The sequence below is a fragment of the Macrobrachium rosenbergii genome, chromosome 14, assembly GCF_040412425.1.
Source record: "Macrobrachium rosenbergii isolate ZJJX-2024 chromosome 14, ASM4041242v1, whole genome shotgun sequence".
NCBI classification, from domain to species: Eukaryota; Metazoa; Arthropoda; class Malacostraca; order Decapoda; family Palaemonidae; genus Macrobrachium; species Macrobrachium rosenbergii.
Window position 1 is genome coordinate 20,265,813 of NC_089754.1, and position 14,490 is coordinate 20,280,302.

General features: G+C 34.0%; 1 protein-coding gene across 1 annotated transcript in view; it reads right to left on the reverse strand.

The window, feature by feature from the left end:
- Nucleotides 1–14,490, reverse strand: part of LOC136845751 (protein big brother-like) — a 159,429-nt gene that overhangs the window by 131,130 nt on the left and 13,809 nt on the right. Inside the window, 3 exon segments of the mRNA XM_067115996.1 lie at nucleotides 5,046–5,135; nucleotides 8,714–8,826; nucleotides 8,829–9,503. Coding sequence (XP_066972097.1) covers nucleotides 5,046–5,135; nucleotides 8,714–8,826; nucleotides 8,829–8,907 — 282 coding nt within the window. The 5' untranslated portion in view covers nucleotides 8,908–9,503.

A 14,490-nucleotide genomic window follows, 5' to 3' on the forward strand; every position in this document is an offset into this window, starting at 1 on the left:
ACCAGTACAACTAATACCATCATTTCTGTGGATATGAGAAGCCTCAAGAACAATGTCTGGTTTTCTCACAGAATTGTATTACTAAGTTCTGAGGAAGAACTTGGAATCAAATGTACAGACAAGTATTCTGCAATATTCACAATCACCAAATATATACAGTCCTGCGGAGGTAAAGCGAATTGCAAAGTGTGAGCACAGTACAGTATCAGTTAATTTATTAAGTTTTCGGTTGCCTGGACCTAAATCAACCTCATTTTCTCTGACAATGTCACGTACACTGATCTGTTCAAGACCCATATCAAGGTTAGCTTTAGATTCATTTTGCTATATGGAGGAGCAAATAACAAAAAAAAGGGTTGCATCAGTTGCATCATTTGCACGCTGTAATATTTTTTTAGAGCATAAGGCCAACTACTCAAGACCGAAAAACAACATACGTCCGAGAACTATATATATACTCGTATATATATATATATATATATATATATATATATATATATATATATATATATATATATATTATGTATGTATGCATGCATATATATATAATATATATATATATATATATATATATATATATATATATATATATATTTACAGATGTATGTTTGTTTGTGTTTGAACGTGTACGTATATGTGCATCAACACGCCTCCTTCAGTTATTAACACCCAATAGATGTATTTGAACAATTTAGGTTATTTCTGGCTTTGTTACTTTTTATTACTGTTATCCAGATGATAACAAAGATTTCTCGAGAGCTGAATAAACCTCGTGTTTCATTCCTGGAAGAAAATCGTAACATTAATTGAAAAATATAAAAGTTTCGCTACGCCAATCACGGACACATTGCCTGTCAAAGGAATCTACTTCACGCTACCTGTATTAGTGGAAACAACATTTCCCCACGCCCCCTCTTGCCTCTTCCCAAGGGCTTTAATTACGTTTAAGTCACGACTAAACGAGATATGAAAAAAAAAATGGAAAAAGAAGAGCGAGAGAGAGAGAGCGCTTCCCCGGCTTGATTATTAATCTACGTTGTAATATTGATTTAATTAGTCATTAGACGGGCGTCCGGTGCACGGGAAGCCCCTGCGAAGCCCTTCAGGTCTATCCGTGATCACCCTCTAACCACCATTAGCTCCGCTTTTTTTCCACTCCAATTAGATGGAGCTTAATAATCCCCCTTTCAGAGTGATATGGAAAAAAAAAAATTAAGCGTTCGGGAGAAACGATTTCCTCTGGGACGACTTTATGACTTGTGTCGTCGTTCTGATGTTATGATTATATCTTCGTTATCATGGCGATAATGATATACTTCTCCAAAATATTACGTCCTCTTACCAATGTATTTATAAGAGGACGTAATATTTTGGTAAATAAAAATGGGATCATTCCCCTGTTTCACAGAAAACCTCCAAAAAAAGTACCGCCCAAAACTCTGGAAACCCGTACCGCAAGCGGTAAGCCGATTAGTATGGACGGTAAACAAAATGTAATCCAAGAGGGTCGCTCTCTCACGTGTCGTTGGCCCAGCGTAAGGATATGGTAACCCTATATCGCAGGGCCTCTTGTTATTAAGGCACGAACTGTGGGGGTCTTTGTTTGTAATCGTTAGGCAGTAATTTAATTTAAGAACTTATATATATTATGCATATTTACATACACACATATATGTAATATATATACATATATATATATAATTTATATATATATATATATATATATATATATATATATATATATATATATATATATATATAAATTTATATATATATGTATAGAGAGAGGGCAATCTGTAGGGTGATTCGACATGCTGCTTATGAGCCTTCTGTGTGAATGTATGAAGCCCTGATGCTGAGGAAATTTCACTGCACAGGTAGGTTGCTCACCCACGATTCAGCAGTGGAAGCATGAATATGGCAGCGTCTTTTATTTTAACGTTACCGGTAAGTCGTCTCTCTTGTCAAGATAAGGCGTTAGTGCGTATAAATGATAGTTTTCTGGTTCTCAGCTAGTATTTTGGGTATGAAAGCGTCTTCAAAAGATTAAATCTTTTCCAGTTGCTGCAACAATATTCTTTAGCCTAATTGGTTTATGTCAACGATTATCTCCCTCTTATAAGCTTCCATAAAGCTTAAATAAGAAAATCAAGCCAACAAGGAATCAACAAGACTTTAAATTTACATTTTCAAATTGGCCCTTCCTGAACCACAATCGCATTTATATATATATATATATATATATATATATATATATATATATATATATATATATATATATATATATATATATATACATATATATATATCACCACATTTGATTAGTTTAGAGTTGCCCATAAATATATTTAATATGTGAAAAAATACAATATATATCAGCATAATTAAGACACATCCATAAGTTGTGTGGAATTTATAAAATTACGATTGAAATTTGTCTCACAGTACATTGTAAAGGTTATCAATAGCGCTTCCTGTATGTCATGTACAGTCTGAGATACTTCTCAGTGTTACAGTATCGGTTCTTGCAAAGTTCGAGATACTAGAAACAAAAATAAAAATAAAACACATCTTGAAGCTTAAATTCATCATATGTGAGCAAACTGGATGAGAGGAGGTCTGCACGCCATTAAAGAAAACGAGAACAAATATCATTGGTAAGTCATCACTTAGAATACGAAAAGGGATGGATAAAAATCACTCATCAACAGTATGCATAAATCATTATTATAAGAAACTATGAGTAAGTTAAATTAATTCCTGTAGCAATTAGGGTTTGTTTGATAATATCTCAATCAATGCTAAGTTAAAGAATGTCATTAAATGAGTATAAGAGTTTACTGTGTAAAATTCATATGAATGTGAAAAGTAGCAAAATTTCAGCTACCTTATAAACAGAACTGCGATTTTAATAAGCTTTCCTAGAAGAATGATCAACAAGACACCAATTAAAATGGTTTTAAAGATCCTTCTTCTTACAAAAAGGGTGACTCTGCTTCACGTCAAGATCGAGAAAATATGAAAAATATACCAAACGTTTATTATAAAACTCCGTAAGAAGCCAAGGACCCATACAGCATGTGTATCTCTACAAAGTCGACCTCTGTTCGGGCTCTGGACCTGAACACATTGGGAAGACATATAGTTGCTGACATAGCGACTGGCGGACGATGATAGCAAGGGGACTGGTCCGGTAGGGGCGTGTTTGTGTATGTGTATGTGCATGTGTATGTGTATGGGCGCGTGCGCTTTTTTATGTGTATGTATTTGTATGAAAAGAAACATTAATCTATATCTGTTTGCGTAGTACATATCTCTCTCTCTCTCTCTCTCTCTCTCTCTCTCTCTCTCTCTCTCTCAATAATGACGTATTTCTCTCTCTTTCTCTCTCTATAATGTAGTATTTCTCTCTCTTTTCTCTCTCTATAGCCTAATGATTTCTCTCTCTCTCTCTCTCTCTCTCTCTCTCTCTCTCTCTCTCTCTCTCTCTCTCTCTCTTTCTCTTTATCTCTCTATCATGAAGTATGCTCTCTCTTTCTCTCTCTATAATGAAGTATGTCTTTCTCTTTCTCTCTTTATAATGGAGTCTCTCTCTCTCTCTCTCTCTCTCTCTCTCTCTCTCTCTCTCTCTCTCTCTCTCTCTCTCTCTCTTTACTATTTCCGAGTCGCATGTTTTCCTTTTTATGACCGCAATTATCCTGAAGTAAATTTGGATGAAGTTACTATGCTCATTGAACTGTGCACTGAATACGAAATCTGCTAGAGAATGTGGCAAGTTTTTCTGTATGCATAAAGGCAGCAACCAATACACTGTATGTCCCCTAAGTATTCGCTGAGTATGAAGTCCAATCCAATAAAGCAAAAAATCTGAAATGTTTTTTTATTTTATTGTTACTGTTGCTGGTGTTGCTATGAACTAGCCTAAAAAGCATAAAACTGGATAGATATTATCAATACATGTCATTAGAGAATATTAGATCTCTGTGTTAATGTATGGTCATTACTGAAATCATTTATGTCATTTTCATTTTTGCCCGAATTCTTCTTTCTTTGTGTTGTTGAAAGTAATTCTCCTAATTCAAGAAGCAAGATGAAAAAATACTCCAATAATTATATACTACAAACTAGAAGAGCTCTTCAAAGTTTTCAAGAAAACGCCACTTACACGAAATTCACAAAAAATTATGTATTCACTAAATGATTCGCATATTGAATTATAATAATAAATAACACACATACAACCCAGTCGTAGTACTGAACAAATGGTGGCTATCTTTCATTAAATATAAAATAAAGTATTTTTTCTAATATTACTGATTATGAATGGCACTTGATTTTTAATCAAATATAGAATAAAATATCTTTCCTAATGGTGCCTACTATGAATGGTACTGGATTTTTCATCAAATATGAAATAAACTATTTTTCCTATATATATAAATGGTACTTGATTTGTAATCAAATATGGAATAAACTATTTTTCCAAAATTACTTACTTAAATCGTAATTGATTTTTCGTCACATATAGAATAAAGCATGTTTTCTAATATTACATAATATAAATGGTATTTGATTTTTCATCAAGTACGGAATAAACTATTTTTCCTAGTATTACTTATTATAAATGGTACTTGATTTTTCATCAAATGTAGAATAAAGCATTTATTCTATTACTTACTAAAAATGGTATTCGATTTTTCATCAAAATGTAGAATAAAGCATTTATTCTATTACTTACTAAAAATGGTATTCGATTTTTCATCAAAATGTAGAATAAAGCATTTATTCTATTACTTACTAAAAATGGTATTCGATTTTTCATCAAAATATAAAATAAAGCATTTTTTCTAATATCACGGACTATGAATGGCACTTGATTTATAATCAAATATAGAATAAAACACCTTTCTTAATATTACTTACTATAGATGGTACTTGATTTTTCATCAAACATGGAACAAACTATTTTTTCTAATATTACTTCCTAGGAATGATACTTGATATTTCATCAAATATAGAATAAAGTATATTTTTCCAGTACTTACTATTTCAGTGTACCCGTCCCTGCACTGGCTCTGGAACTTCTGTCTTCTTTCTTCCGAGGGTCTGTCTCGATAGCCCGTATACCGCACCTGCTGTGTGAGATGTTTAATTAATTAATACCTGGATTTCTTAGGTTTGGTCGTGGATGGGAATTTATGCCTATCAAGGCTGCTATGGTACGCATGCATGCATCAACACAATATATGAACATAACCCACGAATATAGATAGATAGATAGATACAGAATGGAATATAGAATTTAGGCCAAAGGCCAAGCGCAGGGACCTATGTGGTCATCCAGCACTGAATGGGAAACTGTGAGTAAAAAGGTCTGAAAGGTGAAACAGGTTGAAAACCTCGCAGTTGGACTGGAAAAAATTGTTAGAGAAGGTGGAAAGTAAGATGGAGGAATGAGAATATGAGTGGAGGAGGTACAGCAAAAGGAATGAAAGGGGTCGCAGCTAGGGGCCTAAGGGACGCTCCTTAAGTAAATGCCTACATTGCACCGCATGAGGTGCACTGACGGCACTACCCTCCTACGGATAGACAGACAGATAGATAGATAGACGCAATTCAAGTAAATGATATGGATCTAATTTTTTTTTTTTTATTATTGTTTACTTGAAAGATGGTATACTGCCATTTGTGGCTACTTTGCCAAAAGCACATTGTCGAGAATTTTGTTACTAAGAAGTTATATTATTTTAGAATATCCTTTCTTCATAAGTTGTACATTTCTACCTTCATAAAAGGAAATGACTTCTAAAAAATATTTCCGTACAATATCTGCACACGACACAAATACATATAGATAGATGGATCGATACATTTCAAGTAAACGAGATGGATTCAGTTTGTTTGAAATTATTTATATGGAACATTATATATTGCTAACAAGTAGTGATATTGCTTTTAGAACGTCCTTCCTTAATAAGTTGTACATTTACATAAAAATATCACCGATTATACAAAGACATGGCCACTTATCCTGTTTATAATGTTTGATTTTGTTGTGGCGATTTGGTCTTCTGATCTTAAGATTTGCCTGCTGAGACTTACCAAAAGAAAGACGATTCAGCATTCTACTGTTGGGTCAGTTTGTAAATTTCTTAACGAAATGAGACCTGTAGCAATATTGTTTATTTTGCACATTGTTAGAAACCTCTGGTCCTTGCAATAGAGCCGATGTTTAACTTTATCATTCTTAAGCACCGCTAATAAGCATTAAGGTCCCAAGGTAATATATATACATATATATATATATATATATATATATATATATATATATATATATATATATATATATATATATATATATATATATATATATATACACATATACATACATATATATACACATACACACATATACTGCATATATTATATATATATATATATATATATATATATATATATATATATATATATATATATATATATATATATATATATATATATATATATATATATATATATATATTTAAAATATATAGTTTCTATGAACTATTTGCATATTAAGGATGAGTGGATGTAAAAGTGTTTCTTTAGTCATAACTAAATTACCCTGAGTCTGGCTGGGTTCATTTTCTTGTGATAGCGGAGAGTCACAGGCATCAAGTTGTTGAGGGCATTAAATCAGCAAGTTTTTCTGCAGAGGTAAAAACTCATTCAGCACTGAGAAGTTGCTTTTTGATTTTAGTATCTGTTAATTTGAGCGCTTAATTGTCATTAAGTACATCGAGTTATCATTTAAGAGTCTTAAATTTTAAAGGAACATTCAAACTCACTACATTCTATAATTTTGTGAACAGCATTTGTCATGCTTCAATAATTTTGATAAGATTTTCGTCATCCTTCAGTAATTTTAGAACGTTTAGTCCCGTCACCAGCATTGTATGAGGCTTTAGTTTTGCTTATTTTGCTTCGTACGTTTTTTGCGCATTTCCCTACGCAAATTATTTCTGTCAACCACCTATTTGGATTGTTAATAGGCTAAACGTCCTTTGAGTCACTGAAGGATGAAGTATTGATATTCCGCTGAACTTTTTCTTTTCTTTAAGCGGCAGATTCTCTAAATGATATCATCTCTCTTATTTGCAAGCGGTAAAAGAAAGAGTTATAAATGTGTATTGGAAACCCATAACAAAACTATGTTTGTTACAGGCTGGAGATGATGAAAAACAATCTCTCAATATATATATATATATATATATATATATATATATATATATATATATATATATATATATATATATATATATATATATATATATATATATATATATATATATATATATATATATATGTGTGTGTATGTATATGTGCATATAAATATAAGTACACATATATATGTGTATGCTTTTTTGTTGAGAGTGTTAGTTCAACAGGCTGACATGAGTCTATTTATCTTATTTGTTTTTCTATATACTGTACTTCCTCTTTTATGAGCTGGGCTGCTTTCCCTATTGGGAGTCCTTGGCCTTGTAGCATTCTGGTTTTCCAAAGAGGATTACTAAAGTATTATTGATAAAAGTAATAATAATGGTAAAAGCAATAATAATCATCTGAAAACTTAGAAAATATTTCAGCATCAAGGCAAGACAAAAACGAGAAAAATGTTCATCCCCAGGATACCTCTGCAAATTAGATTCTGGTTAAAGTAAGCTTACTGAACGTTTTCAAAGTAACACCATGCACTAGGTGGCAATACCCAACCCCTCCTTTGCCAGGTAAGGGACCCAGCTCATTAGGTTAGGCTAGGTATGTCTAGAGTAGGGTGCAACCATACTGTTTAATATAATTTACAGTGCCCTGGTTATGTTAGGTGGGGGCTGGGGGTCCAGTGGGAAAAACAACCCCCCCACCCAGGTATGGACCCAGCATGTTCTAGGTTAGGTTGTGTGTGTTTAGGTTAAGTTGTAACCCTGCTGTATAGTTTCATGTACAGTACCCTAGGTTAGGTTAGGTGGGGAGGTCCAGTGGGTGTGAACCCCCAGCCACCCATCCAGGTAAGGACCCAGTGCATTAGTTTAGGATGGGTGTGGTTATGCTAGGTTTAAACTATTATTTAGTTTAATTTACAATGCCCTACGTTCGGTGAAGTAGGGAGGCCTAGTGGCGGTGAAACCCCCCCCCCAAGCCAGGAAAAGACCTGTGCATCAGGTTAGGTTAGGTTGTAACCCTATGATTTAGTTTGAATTACAGTACCCCAGGTTGGGTTAGGTAGGGGTGGGCGGGAGGTCATCCAATAGGGAGGAGGCCTCTCCAGCCAGAAAGGGACCCCTCTCTTCAGATTATGGTAGGTTAATATTTCCTCGTTTTGCATTTTCACCAACCCAAAACTCTTCCTTTTCCCCTGTGCTCCCCATGTCTGTGGGATACAAAGAAACGTTCAGACCTCACATTAAAAGATAAGAAATTAGTACTTTTAACTTTGCAGTGCGATTATCGTTTAAAGTAAACATTTACCGCTTTTTTATGTAAGTATATGAAGTAATTTGTAGCATTGTCCATAAAACTGAAAATGTTATTCTGATATATAAGTAGGATTATAATGGATGACGCAATGTCATATAGCTTTAAAGATATTTAAGAAAAAATACATTCAAATAAGACACAAAGCAATAAACAGCACTGTTGTTGCAGAATGCAGTCGTAAAAGATATCTCACCTCTGTTTCTCTGGCCAGTCTCCTGAAGAGTTCGTCTGACTCGAATTTCCCCTTTTGGTCCGGCACGACCCTGGGCATCTTGAACATGAGTCTAGGTTTTGGGGTTGAGCCTGTGGCTCATAGAGAGCCGGTAGCGGTGACTCATAGTGCGGCAACATTGTCGTTGACAACGGCACGGTCTCGTTCATCATCATCGTTGCGGCTGAAGTTTGGACTCGCCCGGGCTATCTGGGAGGTTTATGTTGCAATGAAGTCTTAGAAGCACTAGAATTTGTCCTTTTTTTATCTAATCCACTAAATCACGGTTTGTTTGTGCTGATTTGATCGAAATGTCAGTTATTCACAGCAGCAAAAGTCTCCTTTGACTCTTATCTCTTCACTGTAAACTCAGACGTCGTTTTCACTTAATGAACGCACTCCTCGAATCGTTACGCGTTGGCGTCTCTGCCTAGTAACTCGTTTAAATCATAAAATCACTCCTATCACTTCAGATCTTTACTTGCTCAGATTTGCAAATTTTTACGACCCACTTACGGGAGGGTTTGAGATCGCTATCTACGTTTTTCTCTCTCTTTTTCTTCCCTTCAGACCAGGAGAATGGTATCGTGCACCAGCGTATTTTGCATGACGGTAACAAAGTCCGCCACCTGAAGACCAGTTACACGTTCCTCCCTTCACTCACACAGCAGGAACTGATCCCAAGTGTTATCCAGAACTTGCTCCGAAAACCGCACGCTGTCAAGACTAGCAACGCCTTCTGCCAACCACCAAGGGCGTCCTAATAAGATTCCTGTAAATAATACCAACACAAGAGGCTTTAATATTTGCCGCATTACAATGAGAATACTAACAGTCTTTATTTCAGGTTAATGTCATAGACACAGTCTTACAATTAAAAAGGTAATCCATTTGCCTTTATTCCGTTCTTTTCTCGTGTATTTCTACTCTTTATCCTTCTTCCATCAACCCTGTCCTTTCCCTTCCCAAAATTACATTTAGGGAATCAAAGAAGACCCTGTGAGCAGTCGGGAATCTCAAGGCTGTTATGCAGTGTTCTTTAGACCTTGGTTTTGCTAAACTCCTCCTTTACTATGTTTAAAGGTAATTTTCGTTTATTTACTTATTCATTTATTTATTTATTCATTATGAGAAGGACTAGTTAGTCTTTTAGAAATATCAAATGCACCTTCTTGGTTTATGATTATTAATCTTTTTGTTGATGAGGTTGACTAGAGAAATATTTCAAATATCCCATAATATACTTTTAACGTCATCATGTAAGTACAATGTGCTATCCCAAAAAATTTGGTAACTGTGGGTTCTGAACTGAACGGAGTTAACATGGAATCTAGTTAAAGAATATACGTGAAGAGAGAAATGGACATTTCAGATAAAAAACTAAGAAATAATAATTCATGGAAGTATATGTACAAATACATCTTTAAAGATGATAATAATACTAGATTGTAACTTGTCATGTTATCTTTATTCAAATGTACTTCATGGCCGTGATCATGAAATTAATGAAATACCATTTAACAAAACCTTCTATCCGTGACCTACTCGATAAAAATACTGGATAGATAACAGCAAAGAATAAATTGATTTGATTTCATGAAATTTCAGGCTAAGCCAAGGACTTGACAATCCCAGCCATTCAGCGCTTTAGACGTAAAAAGAGGGAGTTGGATGGGTTGGACATTATTATTATTATTATTATTATTATTATTATTATTATTATTATTATTATTATTATTAAGATGAACCCTATTCACATGGAAGAACAAGCCCACAGGAGCCACTGACTTCAAATTCAGGCTTCCTAAGAATACGGTGTTCATTTGAAAGAAGTAACAGAAGGCAACAGGAAATAAAGACGGAAGTGAAAAAGTAAATTAACAAAGTAATAAATAAATAGATAAAAATGTAAGTAAAGAGATACAGAAAATAACGATGAAGTGCAAGGATCTAAATCTGGAACTGGGAAAAAATCCTACAGTTGCACTGAGAAGTAATAGTTAAAGAAGTTGGACAGCAAGACTGAAGAAAGTGGGAATGGAAGTTGAATAAAAGACTAAAAAGTTGATGCATCTAGAGCCTCCGTCTGGTAATGCCCAGAGTGCACCCATGAGGTTCACTGACGGCACTAACCCCATACCGGGTGTAAAGGGTAAAGCTACTTATATGTATTTGACATGAATAAAGAGTTTTGTGGTTATAATTAGTTTATATTTATAAGAGACAATATTGCTTTAAAAATACAAAAGTGATCATGTGGATATCCAGAAGTATCTAAACTACACAAAAGAATGCATAAGAGACAAGCAGTTACCTGGAAAATCATCACGCATGATGAAAAATAATCAAAATGGCATTTCATACTCCTGTTTAGAACTACTCGAATATCTTAAAAAGACGTTGCTAATTCATATTTTTCTGAGTCATTGCACAGTGATGCGGCTTTAAAAGTATAGGTTTTGTACTCTCGGTAGCCTTTAAATGCAAAGCAGTAGAAAAGAGCACCAGAATTATGTCAAATCAGCGCGTCTTTTATAGAAGGCCACTATATAATCAAATAACATAACAGCCGCAGAGAGAGTTCATTAGCAAAGGACTATTGCTTACAAGTATGGTATAGCCACACCTAACTATAGGAAGCCATTAATTTGCAACACTGAAGGCAATAAAACTGAAAAAGCATCTGACGTAGATCTGAACCCTAATTTTATACATCTACAAAAACCAAAGAGGGACTGGTTCCAAATCTTCCAACACGCCATTAAAATCAGAAAACTTTCCCCTTCATTTACTTCCACAATCCTAGAGCAGGTGTCAGAAGTTGCCTACCTCGGCCTCTAACCTAAAGGGTTGTTTTCCTCGATGCAGCTTGACCATTACGAATCATCCCTTACGCACTTTTATGAACAAGTTCCTGAATATCCTATCGAATGAGCTATGATGCAATGCCACCGGCCATTTCAACATACTAATCAGATCCAAAACCACTGCTTTCATAACTTGCAGTAAGTAAAAACCAAGTCCACACAGGTTTGTAACAGACATTCATGTGGTCTTCAAATAAATCTCGTTCCCTCTCTACAAATAAATGGTTTAAGTTCTGAGCAATAAATAACTGTCCCATAAAGCTGCGTTTTATCAAGCATAATTTCCATCCGTGTGATTGCTAAATTGGTAAGCAATTTCTCTTGAATGTGCAGGCCACTAATTTATGATTTTTCCCCGTCATTTTATTTGCTATGCTTTATGATTTGTTCTTTAAATCTAACCAGCCTCTTTTGATATATAAACTCTATTATAACAAGATTTATTCTCTTCTGGCATTTACTTGCTAATAACCACTCCATGCTGTTCTAAACGTTGCAAGGTGTAACAACCATTATTTCATGTGGCTGTGGAGGGAAAGATTAAAGCTCTGTAGCTGAGTTCCTCAACCTGAGGGTCACAAAAGCTCCTTCCACTGGGTATTTGTGCTTCTGACGAAAATTTAGAGGGACTATGATTAGAATGTCAATCATAAACTGCGTGAGATACACTCTTTAGAGTTTTATTCAAGTCCTAATTTATAACAATTCAAAATTCAGAGTCGGATCAATAAGGGTACATTTGGCAGATTTAACAATCAGTGGTGAATAGGAAGAAAGTCAATATCTTTCTTTCTAGCTATTAAAGATCCAGGATCGACAAGGATCGGCAAGAGTAGAGAGCAAGACGGTAAAGAATTTGTTACTTTCAGACTGCATTACATGTGTCATTCCAAACAAAGAAAACACAAATATATATATATATATATATATATATATATATATATATATATATATATATATTATATAAGATAATGTATATATATGAATATATATATAATATATGTATACTCTCTATCAAGATCTGCAAAATTACGACTTGAAAGTCTATCTATCTATCTATCTATCTATCTATTTATGTATAAATACATATGTATGTATCATATATATATATATATATATATGTATAAATATTTATATATGTATATATATATATATATATATATATATATATATATATATATATGGCTTTCAAGTCCTAATTTTGCAGACCTTGATATAAAGAGACTAAAACGAACGCCAACTAATGGACGCAGATGTTAACATAACATTTACCGCAGTGCGAAACCGCAAGAGGAGAACTTGGTTTTAGTACAACTCTCTTTTAAGCGGTCCCTTGATTTTGACTGAAATGTTCAAGAGAAAAATCCTCAAATAATGCTTGTTTTTACAGTCAAAACTACTTGCGGCAGTGCTTGAGCACTTCTTCATGTAATGAGAGGCATGACCAAGAGGTGGCTGTCTAATTAATGGCTGTTGCTTTCACTTCATAAAGGGTGATGTCTTATGACAGTTCATGAGCTCTATTAATTTTATACTGGTCTTCATTTGTTTCCTTTTATTGGCATCTGAGGTTGCTTACATAACTGCTTGACTTTTTGTTTATTGTAGATTTCACAAGCTACATTTTTCTTTTGACTAAAGGATGGCGAATGTTATACTAAAGCTTTAACCAGACTGTGAGGGTAAATTAGGCTGGAAATGGATCAGTATTTTCATATCTTTACCATTAAGATGAAACTCACTTGCAAATTAAAACCCTGAGCTATCATCTTTTCATAATTGCTGTATACAAATATTTTTTTATCATTGTCTTATTCTTACCACATTTTATTGCAACTAATGATGACAGTTTAATTAGAAATGCCTTTTTTGTACTTGGCGTCAGATGTTTACAAAAATAGGAAACTTCTAAACTAGCTCTTTTAATGTCGTGCAAAAAAATTAAAAATAAGTCAACAGTTTTACTCAGATTAGAAATCTCACTGAATCCTTAATGTTTTAAGATCACTCGCTATATTGAAAATACGCATCACTTCCTACTTAAAATTCCCATAGATATGTTTCTCGATTGATACTGGATTTGTATATTACTTTATGCGTGAAACCTTAGGTAATAGCTGTCACTTTTCATTATTTCATTTCACAGAAAACCTACAAGAATTTACTTCTGAATACTGGAAGACAGGTTACTGTTTTCCCCTCATCATTTCAGTAGGTCTTGCAAACGGGCCGTAACATTTTTATGTGAACTTTATTGAAAACCCTTGTTTTATCCCCTTACATTCCAGTCAAGCTTTCCTTAAATTTGTAAATTAAATTGGCTAAAAATGATAAACGATTAGAAAGAGGTCAAAATACCGCCTTTCACGCCTTGATTCATTACTGAAGAACAGCTGATCTAAACGAAAGTTCCCTAGGTAACCTTTTTCCCGAATATTATCAGTTTAGTGTTGAAAATGTGGCATAATGTGGCATATATCAATTCATTTTCAAAATTTGTTGGTGCGTTTAATTATGTCAATATTGTTAATTCAGGAGGATAAAAGGTTTGCCTGTAAACCACGTAGAAAAACTGTTATTTTTGAAGCGGTGGGATTTTGGCATATATATACAGGACTTCGACCTTGTATAACAGATCAAGGTCATATTTTGGGGGGAATTCGCTACTTGATTAACATGACTACGGCATCAAGATATAAAGAGCGAGAAAACAAATGATAATACAATAAAAAAAACTTCAATTGAAGGCATATTGTGATGAGTCATATTACAAATAGTAATCAAGTTCAGTTTCAGTGTCACGTAAATTCTCCATTGTTTATGAGACGAATGCTAGTCATTACTTCAAATTCCCTATTATATCAGTTATTGTCCGATATCTCCTTCAGAAGT